Source organism: Xiphias gladius, chromosome 16 (assembly GCF_016859285.1).
Source record: "Xiphias gladius isolate SHS-SW01 ecotype Sanya breed wild chromosome 16, ASM1685928v1, whole genome shotgun sequence".
Classification (NCBI taxonomy): domain Eukaryota; kingdom Metazoa; phylum Chordata; class Actinopteri; order Istiophoriformes; family Xiphiidae; genus Xiphias; species Xiphias gladius.
In genome coordinates, this window is record NC_053415.1 from 21,932,331 (window position 1) to 21,950,641 (window position 18,311).

At 40.4% G+C, this 18,311-nt stretch overlaps 2 protein-coding genes across 2 annotated transcripts in view; one reads left to right on the forward strand and one right to left on the reverse strand.

Moving 5' to 3' along the window:
• LOC120801744 (protein FAM124A) overlaps window positions 1–9,270 on the reverse strand; it is a 30,313-nt gene extending 21,043 nt beyond the window's left edge. Inside the window, exons 1-2 of the mRNA XM_040148964.1 lie at window positions 9,023–9,270; window positions 3,321–3,352 (exon numbers count right to left, since the gene is read on the reverse strand). Of these exons, the coding sequence (XP_040004898.1) occupies window positions 3,321–3,352; window positions 9,023–9,078 (88 nt within the window). The 5' untranslated portion in view covers window positions 9,079–9,270. The remainder of the gene's footprint in view (window positions 1–3,320; window positions 3,353–9,022) is intronic.
• Window positions 9,271–11,731: 2,461 nt separating this feature from the next.
• On the forward strand, window positions 11,732–17,125 carry tsn (translin). Its single transcript, XM_040147547.1, has 6 exons — window positions 11,732–11,929; window positions 13,037–13,130; window positions 13,239–13,335; window positions 13,989–14,104; window positions 14,205–14,284; window positions 15,560–17,125. The coding sequence occupies exons 1-6, from the start codon at window positions 11,864–11,866 to the stop codon at window positions 15,794–15,796; spliced, it is 690 nt and encodes a 229-aa protein (XP_040003481.1). The 5' UTR covers window positions 11,732–11,863; the 3' UTR covers window positions 15,797–17,125.
• Window positions 17,126–18,311: the final 1,186 nt, after the last annotated feature.

The window sequence follows — 18,311 nt, forward strand, 5'->3', positions numbered from 1 at the left end:
AGAACCTGGATATAAAGTGACAATACATGACAAGATGTCCTGATATTACAAAAGAATGGGCTACAACAGAGGTGAAAATGCCACAACCCTTCACTAAGTCTGATATTTTCTACATCCGCACATCTCAGAGTGTATTACTGTGACGATACCCCAGGCACCTACTACAGAAAAAAATGTGGTGCTCGAAGATGTCACAAGCTATGGTTACATGCACGCGCATTAGAACTAACAAGAACATTGGACTGAACAACGATTTCCACCTCCTTCGCAAAACAACATAGGTGAATGATGCTAATAGCATTCAAAAGTTATGTTTAAAACAATTAATCAGGCAACGTCCTTAATACTCTGGGTTACCCACAGACCCTAAAGTCAAAGGTTTTCACTGGAACTACTTTCTATTAAAGGAAATACTCCCTATAAGAATCATCAACGGCGTGGATCAGCAAGAGTAACTGGAACATTGTCTCCGGACAGACAAGTTGCTTTAAAAACGTCAGTGTGTGTTTTTTCAGTGCTTCCATTCACCTCCAACGTACGGGAGCGGAGGCAGGAATCTCAGAGACAGTCATCTCAAAACTTGAACAGTATGAAAGGTTCTGTCGTGGTCAAGTTTCACAACATGTCTTTAGTCAGTTTATGGGCAGGTTGTTTTCACCTGTGTAAATTTACTGCAAATGTTGCATCACACTGAAGTGTAGTTGCGGTGTTTACCAGTAGTTTAACATACATTATCTTTTGCATTTATGTAGGACAGCGGACAAACTGTTGACCATAGCTACATCTGAGGTGTCCTGTTATATGAAGTAAACAAACACCGGCCAAATTATATTACATTTCAACCACATCTAAAAATGGTCCACTGGGTGGGTTCTGGGTTGTAAATATTAAGTGAGTCTAACAGGAAGCAGGATGGGTAAAGTCCTGAATCCGTCTCCAGGTACAGTAGCTGTAGTCTAGTAATGTCTTTCTGACTGTGGTCCCACTTTCCTTTTGTGCTTTCTATGCCAGTGCACGTTTTGTTCCCACCCTGACCCCCAGTAGTGACAGAGACAATAGTGGGCAGAAGCTGATCTGATACAGCTATGACACAGGAAACGTGAGGGGAAAGACCCGAACCAGACACTGCTGAATCTCTCAGTGTGTGTCTGTGTGTGTGAGTGTGTGTGTGCGCATGTGGTCCTATACTTCCTGACTTGCGGGTGCGGTGCGGATGGGATAACGCTGCTTCCTGCAGACCAGATTAATGGGCTAATATTGGATATAATACTCCCATTGTGAAAGGAGCGGAGTTCTGGCAACCAGTCTGGGGAGAGGTCACGACCTCGGCGAACACAGATCTTCACAATTACACACACATTCACACAAAACTACACAAACACTAGTGTAGTTCATATAGACTAGTACTGGTACATATAAAAGCAGTATGAAGTAGCTGAACTAAAACTTTGTAACTAAATGTGTTTAGGAGGCTGATTTCCGATGGCTTAGCGATAAATACAAAGATTTTAATAAACTTCAAAAACGATTGAACAATAACGAAAAAAGTATCAAAATATCATATTTGAACAATATCATGCAGTATGTCATCATTATCATAACATATCAACATCAACATTGCAAAAGTATCACAGAAACTACTGCACCAAAGTTAAAGGCCACGCCCACCGCAGATAATTTTGCCCATGTTTTGAATTTCGATTATTACTCATCCCTCAAAGGATAATTCCAGATTGTTAATACTCCGGTCTTATTGTTGTTTTTGTTACCATCGGTCCCATCTGTTTGACAATACTGTATTCATTTATCACACAAGTTATTTCTGAGATCTGGGAATGCAGCAATGGTTGCTGAAAAAGCTGGATGGGGTAGCAGTCAGGTGATCAGATGGGTTGTCGGGTCAGTAAGTTAGAGCAGGGAGCCGGTCTGTACACGGCGAAAGATGTCTACGATGGACAGTTCAGGTAATAGCTTTACTGTTTGCCTTTGTTTTCTCGTTTGTCTAAAAAGGAGGTTTGTATACAACGTATCCGATCGTCTGACTGCTCGAGATATTGATGAAAACAGTGGAAAAACCCACGAAAATAAGATCCAGATTGCCGTAAACCAAAGTTATCCTTTAAGCACTTTGTAACAAATTTCATTACTTGCTGAAATTGGATTATGAGATAGTTTTTCGCACGAGTAGCTACTAGTTGATCTGAAAATGCATCTACAGAAACGCTCTTTGTCATCGGTGAACAGTTTCACCAAACATGGCACTGACTGCACACAGACTTTATGGTTGTTTGCTTGTGGCAGCCACATTTTTTTCATCATATTTTCCTGGCAAATGGTTTCATTGTTTATCACAAGTGAGTGTTCATGTATGTTGCCTAGTGTTAATGCATGGAAATCTGAAAATCCTTTGGGAAGAAACTAGTTTAATTTATGCAATATTGGGGGAAAATGTTTTTTTTTTTTTCATTTTTTACAGCCCACTGAGAAGATATTGTTCTCAGTTTGTACTCGTCTAATTGTGTCAAATGCACATCCTTCCCACAGCTTAAATTTTGTTTTTTACCCTTCATCTTTTTCCTTTAAAAAACGATTTACTATATCCAATGCGATTGATTAATTGATGAACCATTTAGTCTATAAGCATGTCAGAAAATAGAGAAAAATATCCATCCCAGTTGCTCAGAATGCAAGTTGATGGCTTCAAATATCTTGTTTTGTCTGATTAACAGTCTAAAACCCGAAGATATTCAGATTACAGTGATTAAAAACACAGAAAAGCCGAAAATCTTAATATTTGAGAGGCTAAAAACGGCAATTTCTTTTTTACACATTTGCTTGAAAAATGACTTAAATGATCGATCGATGTCTTATCAGTTGTTGATTATTTTTCTGATGACTGAGAAATTGTTGCAGCTCTAATCCAACATGGAAAATGTTAAGTTATAAATGTTAAGTTATGTAATGTTACCATCACAGTAAATTTACTAAGTTGGAAACAGTAACAAAATAGTCAGTCGAGCGGTTTGTTATTGCCACACAAAGAATCCTCCCTAAAATCTGTTGTAGGCCTCAAGGGCCACTAAACACACACAAGCACAATCCTCCTGTTGGTGGATTTATTTTTTCAGTGTGTATTAGAGAGATAAAATTCTGGCTCTGAGCCTGTGCGTGTGTTTGTGTGCATGTGTGTGTGTGTGTGTGTGTGTGTGTGTGTGTGTGTGTGTGTGTGTGTGTGTGTGTGTGTGTGTGTGTGTGTGTGTGTGTGTGTGTGTGTTTGAGTAACTGTTAGCAATGCTCCATGCCGCCATCGGTTTACTTACTGCTCGTTGAGGACAGGGGACTGTAATCAGACCTGCAGTGGACGACAGAAAAGAGAGGAAAGAAAAAAAAAAAAGAATAAAAAAAGGGCGAGAGAGGCGATGTGGACACAGAGCGAGGGGGGGAGCGAAAAATAGAGGACAAGAAACAGAGAGAGGAGACAGGGGTTTATATTACAGTGTGAAGTGCAATGATTTACAGGATGAACCACTCCTATTTCAAATAGAGTGTTGACATCTGGCTAAACAGCAGGAGACTGTGAGTGAGTTTCAGTGTCTGAAGGGATAAAACACAGGGACATTCACTCAAATACTGTTTGTAATACTGCTGCTACTACTGCCACTATTCTGCGTTCAAGTACAATTTTCAGGTACTCGTATTATACTTGAGTATTTCTACTTAATGCTAGTTTGTACTTCTGCTACATTCCACTATATTTCAGAAGGAAAACTGGCCATTTTTACTTTTTTAACATTTATTTGACAGCAATGCCTACTAATTAATTTACAGGTTAAGGTTTTCTATTCATGTTATAAAATACTTATAAAGTACTTAAACATTAGCTGCATTGTAACCATTAGAAACACTGAAAAGGGCCATTCTGTAATACTGAGTACTTTTTTGAGACATGAGTCCGTACGTATTATCAGAAAATTATACATAAATGAATTTGTGAATACAGGATGTTTACTTGCAATTGATTATTAAATCGGTACTGCTGCTTTTACTTAAAGAAACAGCTCAGTATTTTTGGAAATACACGTATTTGCTCTCTTTCTGAGAGTTAGATTAAAAGGTCAGTGTCCGTCTCATTAATGGTAATATTGCGTTCAAGTCAGATAATTTAGACTGTAATTATGAGCAACTGAGTTGAAAAAAAAAAAAACGTTCACCGCAGCCTGCAAGTTGTCATTCTGAGTCTGAGATAAAGGAAGGAAGGAGGAGGAATTGATGGCTATCTCCGAACTCGGTGATAAGAACAACAGAAGTGTTAACAACCTGCTGGAAACATGGCTGCTAAACCTCCGTTTCTGGCAGTTTCACCTAAATAAAATTCAATACAAACACTCACACTACGGATCCAGCTCATTTTTAAGAAGCTACTCATATCAACACCGCAAAAGTAGCTAATTTACGCGCTTTAAATGATGTGACTACAAAGTAAGCACTAGGGGTAGCCCTCTCGGGATGATGCCTAATGCCTAACTCTCAAGTCGGAATAACCTGGGGGTTTAACGGTTTTCCCCGTTCTACCGACTTTGTGTGAAAACACAGCTGGAGCCAGGAGGTGATTGGCCTAGCTTAGCACAAATGTTGGAACCGGGTGAACAGCTAGCCTGGCTCTGTCTGAAGGGGAAAAGCTACACCTAACAGCACCTCTGAAGCTCACTATTTAACTACGACGTTACAGCGTCTCGTTTTTCTTTAATCTGTACACGAACAGAAATGTCATAACAACAGTTTGTGGTCTTATGGTGAGTTTACACGCCGTAGCTCCGTCTTGAAGTGCTGGCTAACGCGTGATTTGTTGTTCGACAGGAAATAGCTACAGCACGTAGCCGTCGCAAACTGTCGTGTTTGCATTTCTTTTTGTGTATAGGTTAAACAAACAAGACACGGTACACCATAGTGGTGGTGGTAGGTATGTTTGAACTTTTTAAAAGAGCCAGGCTAGACGATTCCGCTGCTTCTGATCCTTATGCAAAAATAGGCTGAGATAAGCTTCAGCTCCATACTTCACTTACGGACATGAGGGTAGTATCAATCTTTTAATCTTAAACTATTCTCTTAAGATCTTACTTCTTCCACCAGGCGCACACACCCACACATACATTCTCATTCAGACAGGTCTAATCTAAAGCTCCCATCTTTCAGCTGGGAGAGACGCAGAATTAGATTTCCGCTAATCTGATCTCCATAGATTTGAGAAAAAAGTCTGACAATTTGTGCAGTTACACCAAATGTCTGTACGTGAAACATACAAGAGGGCTGTATGCCGACACACAATAAGACCGATTCAGGAGCTAGCCTGCATCCTACGTGTTATAATTCCCAGAACCGTCCGTGAATCCTCAGCTCACATGTATACTACGCAACCTGAGAATATTAGTCCCCCAGGAGTCAGCTGACAACCAGAGGAGACTGTCCCCCCCCACACACACACACATGTCCTCCCTGTGACTCTGTCTCTAAAAGAAATAAGGCCTCTGGAGCTGCAGGACAGCAGGAAACACGAGAACGAGTCTGTTTCCTGCAGCAGGAGGTTATCAATCTAGCTAACGGGCATTAGCAGTGCAGAGAAAGAAATGATGGGACTGTGGGAAGAAGCAGAGGTGAGCAGAGGAGAGATAAAAAGCAGAGACGGTGGGGTACTGCAGAGGGGGATACGTTGGCGTAGGCAGCGAAGGAAAAGACAAATTATACAGAGCAGATTATAAGTGACCGGAAGGTTCCAGCAAAATGACATAATCATAGACTTGTCCCCTTCATGGAAGAAAAATGACAGAATGTGGAAAGAGATGAGAAAATCTTTCTTTTTAAGGTTTATGGCTATTTGCAGTGGAATTGGATGTAGTAGTGTGTGCAGTTGCGGGTCTTGTTTGACGGCTCCCTTGGGCGTGTGTGTGTGTGTGTGTGTTTGGCAGGACTCCCCCAGCAGTGCCGGTCAGCATCTCACTTGGCGCTCCCAGTCTGACCACGCTGCCTCGCTTCATCTCCGCCCAAAGACAACAAATGCAAAAGTGAGGCGAAGACAGGCAGCGGCCCGGCCGTGCACACAAGGTTCGACTGCAGAGTGACCTGAAACGAGTCTAAAGGGCTTGTCGGGCGAACGGAGAGCCGAACTGATTCAGGTGTCTCTTATTTGATCAGGGAAGGGACGCGGGAAGAGAGGGGCGGGGTGGGAGGAGGAAAACTGGAGGATGAAGAGCATAGATGAAGATAGAAAAAAGCGAAACATAAACCAATACGTATGGCTAACCCGACCTCCTCCGTTCTCCATAAGACTGTAACACCGTCGCGCTCCTTCCCCCAGGACAGTCATTATTCACACCAGCATTACAGGTTTACTGTCAAGTCAACTTAGTGCTGCATTAATCACTTTTTTGGCCAGCTGGGGGCAGGAACCTAAAAACTCAGCGTTAACATATTATCACCATAATTTGAGCAAGTTAGTGAACAACTGCCTAAGTACAGATCCGGCAGATACGGAGCACATAAGCCTTCATTCGAAGTCCTGTCTCTGGCTAGCTGATGAATGTAAGCCCAATTTTCAGTGTCTTTTAGCTCTAGTTTTGTCTCCACCAACTCCTGGGAAAAACATCCGGTTCATCAGCTGCTAATCCCCCGTGACGTTTTGCCAGCCACGCAGTCTCTAACTTTGTCTTTCTGCTGACGTCCCTGGCGTAGCGTACAGTACAGTGGGTTGATCAGAGCTTGTTTGCTGAAAACGGCCGCCTGATGCTGCTGGGAACAAGGTGGATGAGAGCGGTGAGACTGAACCAAGCATAGGTCGCCCTAAACACTTTATCAAGCCACAAATGACAAAAAGTTGAACACGGCAATATATTTAACTGTCCAGTACAAGATCCCGGGGCCCAAATCTCCTTCAAATCACTCGTTTCGTCCAAACCAGCAGTCAAAGACAATCAATTTACAATGATACAGAATTGATACCTGATTTAAATGATTAACTGATCAACCAAATTGTTGGCAAGTAACGTTTTATTGATCAAATAATCCATTACTCGACCGCTCAGGCACTATACAAGGTACTTCCATATTAATTATATTACAGTGTTATAGGAACAAGTCCTTGTGATTTTTAGATATTCATTTGCAACGACATTTAGAGTCATTGAGGGTTAGGGTTAAACTGGACTTAATGACTTGAGCACACTAAAAGTGCCTGTACACTACAGATCACAATATTATCATTTAAGCACAGTAAGGCCACTGTGCTCCGTGGACGTCGCTGCTTTTCCTCTCACTTTCCACAGGGGCCTCCTTCTTTTTTTTTTAAGGTTTTCCCATGAAACATGCTCTCTCACACACATTATGTTGTTTGGTTCCACTTTACCTGTAATGAAATAGCATGGTTCCTCGTTACTGATGATGGCTTTCTTCGTGAGGATAAAGAGAACAAAACCGGTCGGAAAGCTGTGTTGACGTGTGTAATTTTTAATTCTGTCAGTTGTTAGTTATGGCAAGCTTTTATGTATTTTTTTATAGTACGGTTTTCTTTATAAAGTTTTTATAAAGTTTTTTTTTTTTTCTGCTATACATAAGTGCTCTAAATGTTGTCTGCCTGCCTTTTCTTTTTCATCTCCTCAGAGACTATAAATGAAAAATGGCTACTCGGCTGAATGTGGCACATTAATGTTGTCAATAGTGAGCATTAAATCTACGCAGGTTACTATTTCTAAAAAAACAAAAAAACAAAAACCAAACAACAACAACAAAAAAAATTGAATTTCTACAGGAGAACTAAGGGGTTGGGTGATATCGACAAAATTAATACCATGATAATCATGTGTTACAATATGTAAGTATTCGATATGACCAAATTAAAAAATAAACTTGTGTTTGCACCACTGCGTCAAAGTTTTTATTTTAGGTTTCAATGGAATAAAATCCTATAATTTTCAAAAAATACATTGTTCTCTTGTTTTTAAAAAAAAAAAAAAAAAGCATGCTATAACAGAGCTGGGTCATTTAGACTTTTCTTTATTCCACGATGACCCCTTGAGGAGATATACGGACACAGTTAGACGTCCTAGAAAACGAAAAGGAACAGGAACTGGTCAAACTGCGCTTGTCATCTAGACATGACACCTGGGTACTCTGTCACGTCTGGAGACATTGATGAGGATGTCTTTAAAGGGGTTGTAGGGTCATGTAGGGTCTCTCACTAAAACACACACACACACACACACACACACGAACACAAGACCTTCACTACAGCAACAAAACCACATCTAGTAGTGACATACCGCAGGAGAAACTGAGGCACATCTCTGCTCAATGGCTGAAAACAGAGTGAACAATACGATGATTCATTGAACTCTCTATTGTCAAAGCATTCTTGAATTAGGCTCCATCTACAGTAGCATGTGGTTGTTACTCTCATTAACAAATGAGTTGGTGATTAAGCCCGAACTTTCCACTAAAGAATTAGGATTACACCTCCTCCATATGTCCTCGTCGGACATCAACCATTACTGGCGAAGGGATGCAATCCAAGAATGGGACTTTGGTCTGACATTTAATGGATTCGGTCGAAACATCTTTCTTCCTTTGTGCGGGGTAGCGCCGAGCTTCATTTGAAGAAACTGTCGATTTAATGCTGTATCTGACGAGGTGTAGCTCTTGTGGATAAATGTAACAACTGAGGTGAAACTGAAGTTAAGGTACACTCGCATGTTTTAGGACACGTAAAAATAATCTACTCTGCTTGGAGTGATAATTTGTGTCTGATATAGTCCCCCCACACACACACACACACACACAAGTTTAATTACCTAGTTAAATATTCTTAAAATGACATTTTACATCACAAGACAGATTATGGGAATATGCAAATGTTGTTAATTTCAAAGGGTTTTTTCATTTTGAGAGGCCATAGAATCAGAGACAAAAAAAACAAAAACGCGAATGGAGATATCCGGCATCTGTCGCATCTCAGTGTGATTTCTGCTCCACTCACCCTCCGGTTTCGGCTCCTGAATCCACGCAGTCATCTTCTGCTGAGGTTTTCTCCATCTCAAAGGGTCGGACGAACGGCAGTCAGCTGCATTGTTTCAAAAGTCCCGATGCAACGAAGGGGGGGAAAAAAAAAAAACGGGGCATTCAAAAAAAACACGGTAGGATAAGAGAGTTATAGGAACGGGGCCAGAGCGTGTGAACCGGCCGGTTCGTAACTCCTGACCTGCAGAGGGGCCGTCCGGCGAACGAGTTGGGGGCAACAGGCGACTGACCGACCGCCGTAACGTCCCCCCCCCCCTGCGTCAAGCTGCGCTCTGAGATGACGCCTTCTCGGGCCGTCGGAACTCTGACAACCACGAGCGTAGCGCGCAGGAGCGAGAGGGGCACCTTCAGAATATGGGAGTTGATAGCGGTGGGAAGCCAACGGGCACGTTTGCCCAAGTACATACTGACGCACATTTTAGCGGAACGTCTACTTTACTTAAGTTTTTTTCATCATCTGCCACTTAAACTTCTACTCCACTACATTTAACCTTCATCAGCACCACTTTCTGATAAGGCACAATTTATAAATGGTTTATAATTAATGGGTTTGTTAATGGTTAACACATCATTTACTAATGCTTCATAGGTCCGTCACTGGCCATTAATAGGAACAACTTATAGGTTGCCAGATTGTGGAAAATCCTCCTCTTTAAAGGACTGTTGACCACTCATTTTCATTCATTAAAAGCTTATTGATAATTAAAAATGCAGACTTGATGGACTTGCAGAACCCTTGCTTTAATGCTTTGTTAACAATTATAACTGTATTTTTAACTAACTTTTACAAATTGTTCATCAGAAATTGAGAAACCCAAGACCCTTTATTAATGTCCTACTAATATGTATAACGGCAAATCTGATGACTTATTAAAAAACAGTGAAACCCTAAGTACTTATTAATTATAACTCCTGAGAAATTTAAATATTGATTATTTTCGCACTGTGGTATTGCTACTTTTACTTTTTCTCCCAGCACCTGGAATTTGAGTTTAAATTTTATTTTAAAAGTAAAATAAACTTAGAGAAACAGCCCCGCCTCTGCCTTCCCAGAATGTATGGTAAAAACCACAGAGGTGATATTTAAGTTATTTTCAAACGGTATATTTCAATATGCACGAAGAGCTTTTAGGATAGGGACTAACAGATGAGTCTGACAGTTGTTTCTCTGGTAATTTTCCTTAAGTGCGGTAAAGAGCTTTTCTAAACTCTGCCCCGGGAAGTGTCCATGCAGCGGGGCTGGTAGCTGGCAGCACTCGAAGGTAACACGAGCAATGGCGCTGCTCTCGCTCCGTCAACAGGGGTGAGTGAGGTAATTCGCCATGTCCGTCCACCAGAATAAACCCAGGCAGGCCCGAAGCGGGTAGCTAGCACGTTTTCTGCCCTGCAGACAAAGCCGTTTCTGTTCCCGGGCTAAACCAAATACCTGCTAGAAAAAAAAAAAACTGCCTTGAAGAAAGAACAGTGGTTCTTCGAGCTGTTGCCTGTATTAAATAGGACCCTATTACTGAGAGGTGGCCATAATTTGTACTAAAGAGAAATTAGTTTTCAAATTTATACCGTAAATACCATTAGCCTTCTAATAATGTCATATAATGTGTATTACGTTAAGATTAGCTTGTGTGATTTTTTTTTGTTTTTTTTGTTTTTGTTGGAAGTGTACACTGAAGTGACTGAAGTGCAGAATGAATGGATAATGCATGAAATGATATTGTCGGTGTAGACAAAACTGACTGGAAAATTGCAAAAGTAAAAGTCCTCTGTCCCGAAAAAAGGAACTCTGTTCATGACAGACACGTGATTATAGTACATTATTTGGAAGTAAATAGTGATGGGTCAGTGTGTAAGCAGCGTGTTACTGTTACACGTGTTACAGTTTGGTTTAGACCGGTGGTTCCCAACCTAGGGGTCGGGGGCCCTCCAAAGAGTCACAAGATAAATCCGAGGGGTTGGGAAGAGTAAAAAAAATAAAAGTTCTGCTACACAGATGTATATTCATTTTGGGGATTTTTCTCTAATTGTTGTTTTTGTGGAATATTTATTCCACAAACAAATAGATAAATATATAATTTAAATACTTTTACCTCTTTTAGCTTCATAGATCATTTAAATGAAACCATCTGAGATGTTTGGCGGGTAGATTTCTCTTTGGTGGAACTGCCAGTCACCAACTACACACATTTATAAGGGCCAAAAAGCAAATGGTTTAACAATATTTTGTATTTTGTAAACTTGTCATATATATATATTTTAAATCTAAAATGTACTTCTGAAAAGAATCTAGTCACTACAGCTGTAGTGGGGGATTAGAGGTACAGAGTAGCGTGAAACTGGTAGTAGTGCTGGAAAATTGGACTTTACAGTAGTTGAGTAACTGTACTTAGTTTCTTCCCACCACCTATTAATGGACATTCACATCGATTGGCTTAGTGTTATTGTGTTGTAGGATCTTTTTATAGTTGAACGCTGTGACTGACAAAGAAAAAAATAGCTTACAGTGAATTCTTCAATTGGGCCTTTTGAATTATTATTATTAATTTATTTTTGTAGTAGTAATAATAATAAAAGCCGTTCACGAAGAATGCATTGGAATTATCTTTTTTTCCTTGTCTTTTTTTTTTTTTTAAATTTATTTATTTTATTTTTGCAGAAAATACGGCGCTAACAAAATGACGCCGAAGCGGACGCGTCATCTCCAGGCGCCTGACAAAGCGGCGGGGACGGTTCTCGCGCACGTTGGTGTTTTTATGAATTAGCTGCAGACGCTTCAACTTCATCCTCATCGTCAGTTTGATCAGAAATGTCTGTGACCGAGATGTTCAGCTATATCCAGGGCTTCCTGAGCGCCGACCAGGACATCAGAGAGGTAAGAACGAACGGTCCGTCAACATTAGCCCTCAGGGACGGTTAGCTAGCGGCTAACCAGAGCCGAAACCTTGTCCACACACAGCAAACAACTCCACAAACTGTTACAAAAAAAAAAAAAAAAAACCAAACAAACAAAAAACTACAGAGGTCGTGTTTATTAGGCGGCAGCGCCTCCAGTGATTGACTACGATAAATAGCTGTCTAACGTCACTTTATCCAGGTTCATAAAAATACATAAATGACGTGTCACTGTAACTATAATACAAATTAAATGCCGCTTTGCTGTCTGGTTGCTTTATTTTACCTAGCTTCAGCTAAGTCCAATGGATAACACCGAACGTCATGTGAAATTATGTCTTTTTAACGCTTTTTGACAAGATATAGCTCTTGTAGCTAAATTTTTTAAAAATAAATTTTTATAAAACAAATTTAAGTGAAGGTACACTCGCAAATAATAATAATTCTTGTTTGGTCTGGTTTTACCACAAAATAGTTCAGTTGACCAGTTAAAATTCTTAAAATTACATTTAATCTTTCTCCCTAAATGTAAAATCCAAATTTCGTGAATATGCAAATGTTGATCGTTTCAAAAGTCAATTTTTCACTGAAAAGTCAATTCCGGGTTTATATGCGCTAGAATCCGATGCTTACTTACATACTGGACCGCAGTTGGCTTTCAGACCGGTTTTGATGATCATAGATACCTTGGTACATACATGTCGCAAACTCTGATTTAAGGTGAGCACAGAGAAACTTTCCTCCGTCAGCAAATAAAGGTGAAAACAGCCTTCAAGTGTCAAACTCTGCAAATACATCATTCTGCACAGTGAAGATCAAATACAATCACAACAATACTCAAAAGACAGTGTAAATGGGGGTTCCATCAGAGAAAAATCTTTTTTTTTTTTTTCCCTATCAAAATAAAGTGATAGATTTTGCTTGTAAGCTAATCACCATTTCAAAGTCTACGAGAGGGCGTCAGTGATCCATTAAATGTGCTATATTGTTTGTACATTTTGTTTAATTGACATGTTAGGATGGTTGGGCGTGTCTTTCTGTTAATAGAAAATACTGTATAAACAAAACACTTTTTTTTTTTTTACAGGATATCCGTAAGGTGGTTCAGATATTGGAGCAGACTGCTAGAGAAATACTAACAGTACTCCAAAGTGTCCACCAGCCATCTGGATTCAAAGAAAGTGAGTATTTGACACAGTGTGAATTATTTGGACTTGTACTTAATGGTGTTCGCTTCTTCAAATTTGACCCTGCAGTTTTTGATGAGTCTTTTTCTTGTCTCCCATCAGTTCCTAGTAAATGTGCAAAGGCACGTGAGTTGTTCTGCACAGTCAGGACACAAATTGCAGACCTCAAAACAAAATTTCCGGTGGAGCAGTATTACAGGTATGAGTAACTTTACAGATAACGCTTTTGTGTGCTCAGCTAACAAAGAAAATTAACTCTTGTCTGGTTGTCCCTGTGTCATCGCTTTACTCTTAAGCTTTTTAGCTCGGCCAATTTTTCGAACTTGTCTTCAATAGTGGTGGCTCATCTTTTCACAAATTGTCACATCTGCTTGAGCATTTTGTCTGCTGCCTAATTCAGTTTTGAAGACTGTTTTAACTTGCTCATGTTTAGCATGGATCAAGCTTTGATCTCAATGTCTAATTGTTCAGCCGAAGCTCAACTATTAGACTGTGCCTGTTACCATGGTATTGCCAGAAGTCACATCTTAAGGCATCAGCATGTAACTAAAAGCTAAACACTAATCTCCCGTGATCAGAAATGTGTTTGTGGGAGAGGCGATGTGCTCTGAAATAATTCTGATTTAGTTCAGGAAAGAACAAAAAATTGAGAACCTCTTTGGTAACACTCACTTGATCAGCAGACTGCACAAACTGTTTTATATTTTAACTATCTTGCTGTTTTATTGCTTTGTGTTTCATGTGCGTACCCAGGACTCTCTGGAAAGCAGAATTGATGCTGGGTGGATTTTCCCGCTGAAATAAAGAAAAGTGTTTCATCTCCTTCCTCTGATCTCTTTGATCCCACTTTAGGTTCCATGAACACTGGCGGTTTGTCCTACAGCGCTTGGCTTTCTTAGCAGCCTTTGTTGTCTACCTGGAGAGTGAAACCCTTGTGACTCGGGAGGAGGTGGCTCAGATACTTGGCAGTAGGTACCAGTTCATTTGTTGGCGTGTAACTGTTACTAAGGAATGGGGCCTTACTCTTTTCTTTTTTTTTTTATTTCCTCTGCTCTCTTCACCCTTCAGTTGAGGTGGTGCGAGAGAGAGGCTTTCATCTGGATGTGGAGGACTACCTGGCAGGTGTGCTAATCATGGCTAGTGAACTGGTGAGTCTGTTGTTGATTGCCAGGGTGTTACATCAACAGTGTACTAAGGCTAGAGCAATGCTCTGTGTCCCTACACAACATGACATTTTGAGCTGTAGCAAATGAAAGTTGACAATCATGAGAGATAGATAGTCTTTATTGCCCCAGAGGGAGATTTGTTTTCACAGCCAGTACATATTCCAACACTCGTTCTACAGTTTGTTCAGGGCTGCTGTGGCCGAAGGGACAAAGCTCCTGCTAAGGCGAGCTCATCTTCATTTTCAAGTCCCGTAGAGAGAGAAACATGGTAAAATATTTGGTTGTCAATCCAAAACCGCGGTCTTAGATTGCGCTGTGAGACACGTACACAGATGGAAATTTTAAACTTTGGTGACCAAAGACCCGTTAAAATCCTGACAGTGTCAGCAAATTTAGGACGCAACTCACAGAATTTGACTGCTGCTATTACACACATACAAATTGACCAGTCAGAGCATGGTATGAATACACTGAACCTGCGGGATTCTCGTTACGGTACAGCGTGTAGTGAACTATACAGCTTTGTAATCATGACAAAGTCCAAAAAAAACGACAAGTAGCCCAGTATGTCTTGATCATGTTTCTGTATAAATATGAATATACACTCAGCTGGCAGTTTCTGAGGTACATTTAGCTAAAGCTAATGCAGTATAATATAAGAGTCCTGCAATAAATTCTACCTCCATGAAGGTTATAATGTTCAGTTTTGAGCTGCAGGGATTTGTTGATTAATTGACAAATGGTTCAACAGAAAATTCATTAGTAACAGTTTTGCTAATTGAGAAATCACTTTAGTCATTTTTCAAGCAAAAATTGTAAACGTGCTCGTTAAAGCTTCTCAAATGTGATGATTTGCTGTTTTTCTTTGTCATATCTGATTGTAAACGGAAAGTTGGCATTTGGTGATGTTCATGGGTTCCAGACTTCAGGCAGCCATTTACCACAAAGGATTTTCATCCAAGTATTAAAAATAATCCTTATAATTGTGACCAATTACTTTTGAGCCTCTGAAAATGAGGGACTATGTATAAAAATTGCTGTAACTGCTAAACGGTTAATGCGATATTTTTGTGAAATCCCTTGAATTAAGCTGAAAGTCTACACTTCAGTCGCATCTCGATGGCTTCGATTCAAATCCACTGCGGTGGTGCACAGAGGCAAAACTATGAAATTGTGCCCCTGTCCAAATACTTATGGACCTAAGTGTACATGTAAGCTGAGTAACTTTGTGTTTAATCCGTGCTGTCGTACCTCCAGTCAAGGCTGGCAGTAAACAGCGTCACAGCAGGAGACTACAACCGGCCGCTTCGCATCTCCAACTTCATCAATGAGCTGGACTCGGGCTTTCGCCTGCTCAATCTGAAGAATGACCCGTTGCGGAAGCGCTACGACGGTCTCAAGTACGATGTGAAGAAGATCGAGGAGGTGGTGTACGACTTGTCCATCCGTGGCCTGGCCAAGGAGTCCGGTCTGGAGTCTGGTGGGGACAAGTAGAGTTCAGAGGTGGTGATTGGCTGTGGGAGACGGAGGTGGGCGCAGTAGCTACCCCGGGCTGGTACCTCTCCATGGCTGCTGCAGATCGGAGACCTTACCCCACCTGGAAGGCAAGACCCAGGGATCGGCCTGAGGCCCCAGCAGCCTAGGACAGACTGTGTGAGTGTGTGCGTGTGTGTTTGTGGGAATGCATGCATGAGAAGTGCTTTAGACGGTTGGCAGTCTGTCAGAAGGGTGGCAGAGATTGTGCCAGGGTCTGACGCCCTCGTTCGGAGGCTTAAGATCGAAGGTTCGGTTTGTTGCTGGTTCTTGGAAATCTGTGTTTTCAGCTGACGCAAGTGTTATTGTTTCCCCAAGGTGGTTTTGCAAGTGTTTCATCTAATTTGCAACAGTCAACTTCTTTTCATTGAATTATAGTAAATTGATGTTTAATTCATTCAAGAAGACAGGTGGAAATCGCCCAGAGTGCTCCTGCCGCGCAGAGCTTATTTCTTGTGGTAGTTTTGTGTTTATTGCAAAAACAAAAACAAACAAAAAAAACAAACAGAAGAAAACGTCAAATGTGTTTGTGTTGTTCACCGGATGAGTCATCGCCTGGTGGTATTTCTTAGGACTCTGAACTATCGTCAAAAAATGGGTGCATCCAAACAGAGATCCAGGAGCCTCATTTATGGAGAAAATATCTGATGCAACAGCCAGATGATTAAATCTAGAATCCAAAAACGCAAAAGACAGTAACAACCAATTACTACATTTTCCAGCATTCTGATTTTGATTATTTGCACCTAAACTGAATACAGAGGATTTTTATAAATTAGGCTCCAGCAGAGGTAGACCCAAAGAAATGACAAAGATGCACTTCACATAATATAAAGCTACTCTGTGATGTGTCAGATTACTTTTTTTCCTAATTTTTTTTCAGCAGCAAGGAGCCCTTGCAGAACAGTGCCAATGAGTATGTCTGTTGAGCCATTTTAATATTTTGGTCGTCGGCTGATGAAGCTTTCTCTGGAAAATCCATGAGCAAATACAAAATAGTCAGAATGTCACGTACTGCATGTTATATGTTTACTGTTTTTTTTTTTTCACTTATGTAAATGTCTTGAAGGTTTGTTTCTACTGTCAGCATCCAAGCTTCTGTCTGCCTATATACTGTAGTGGAGCTGAATTGTATTTTTTAGAAATAATTCATTTTCACACTCTTGCATCTTGTGTTTTTGTCGCCTGAAGTAATAAGTTCATTCCACTTGTACTGTGTGTATTCCTGTCTCTGACTCGGTTGTCCTAAAGAGGCTTAAAATGACTGTAAATATATTTCTACATTCCACATTTCAAGCTTCATTTGATTTTAAAAATGAGCGCATCGCACAGAAGAATACGAGCAAGGTTGTTTTTAAGATCTTTTTAATAGAATTCATTGGGGAAATAATACATCAGGCCTTTCAAATGCAAATGAGGAAAAGGAAAGTAATGGTATGCCTTTTTTTTTTTTTTTTTTTTAACATTTTGAAAGGGTTAATCTGAAACAGCCTCCTCCAACAGCACAGGAGTGTTGGTGTGGAGTTGAGCAGCCCTGCCCCCCAAAACAGTGATTCGCTACCTCTTCTAGTGCTACTTCATTGCAAACATAAAACAGCAACGGTCTTAAATAGTGGTTTTGGTTTGATGACTGGACGACAACTGTATGGTCTCGAAGTGCTGAAATCAGCTACGGTTGACTAGGTTCGTTCTAATGCGAAGAACTGTGCATAAACAAGACTGCGTAACATATATTTTACAAGCAGTTATACTGAAGAGTGTTCTGTTACGGAATCATAAAGTGCATTAAACAAAATAAAGCCATCATAAATAAACACACGCAACCGGGAGAAGTAAGAACACACTAAAATAGGAGAGATCAGATGATTATATTTTCAGCAGCCAGGGACAGTCAGAGGAATTTATTACATTGCCTAAAAACTGATCTCAATCAAGTGCCAACAGAGGGCAGTCTAGTCCATAGCTCGGAGATAAAAGCTACTGTGTCACCTTCCAAATATTTCAGTCTGCTATAGCTTAACAGTAATCAAGTACCAAGGCACAACAGCTCATTTCTAGGTCCCATAATAACACGCAGTTAAAACTGTGTTAACGTGAGATGGTTGGGACGGTGTTTTGGGTTTTTTTGAGAGTTTGTCAAGAAACCAGGGTTTTTCAACCTCTTAAGCCGAAATTGCAGTGACCCCAAGAGATTTATCTGAGTTATCATGGCAATCTAAAAATAGAACATTGTTGTTTTCTACTTTCAGGGTTGTGGGAAGAGGGTGGGATGATTGTAATAAGTCATATTTCAAACCCATTTTATTTATGTACGATGCTGAAATGAAAAGTCGGTGGATAGTTGATTGACACAAAGTCAGCAATGTTGATAATTAATTGTTTAAGCCATTTACTTATTTAAAATATAACTTGCTGGTTCCCGTTTCTCAAGTGTTACTTATATAATTATAAATTAAATGGCTTTGGGTTTTGGACT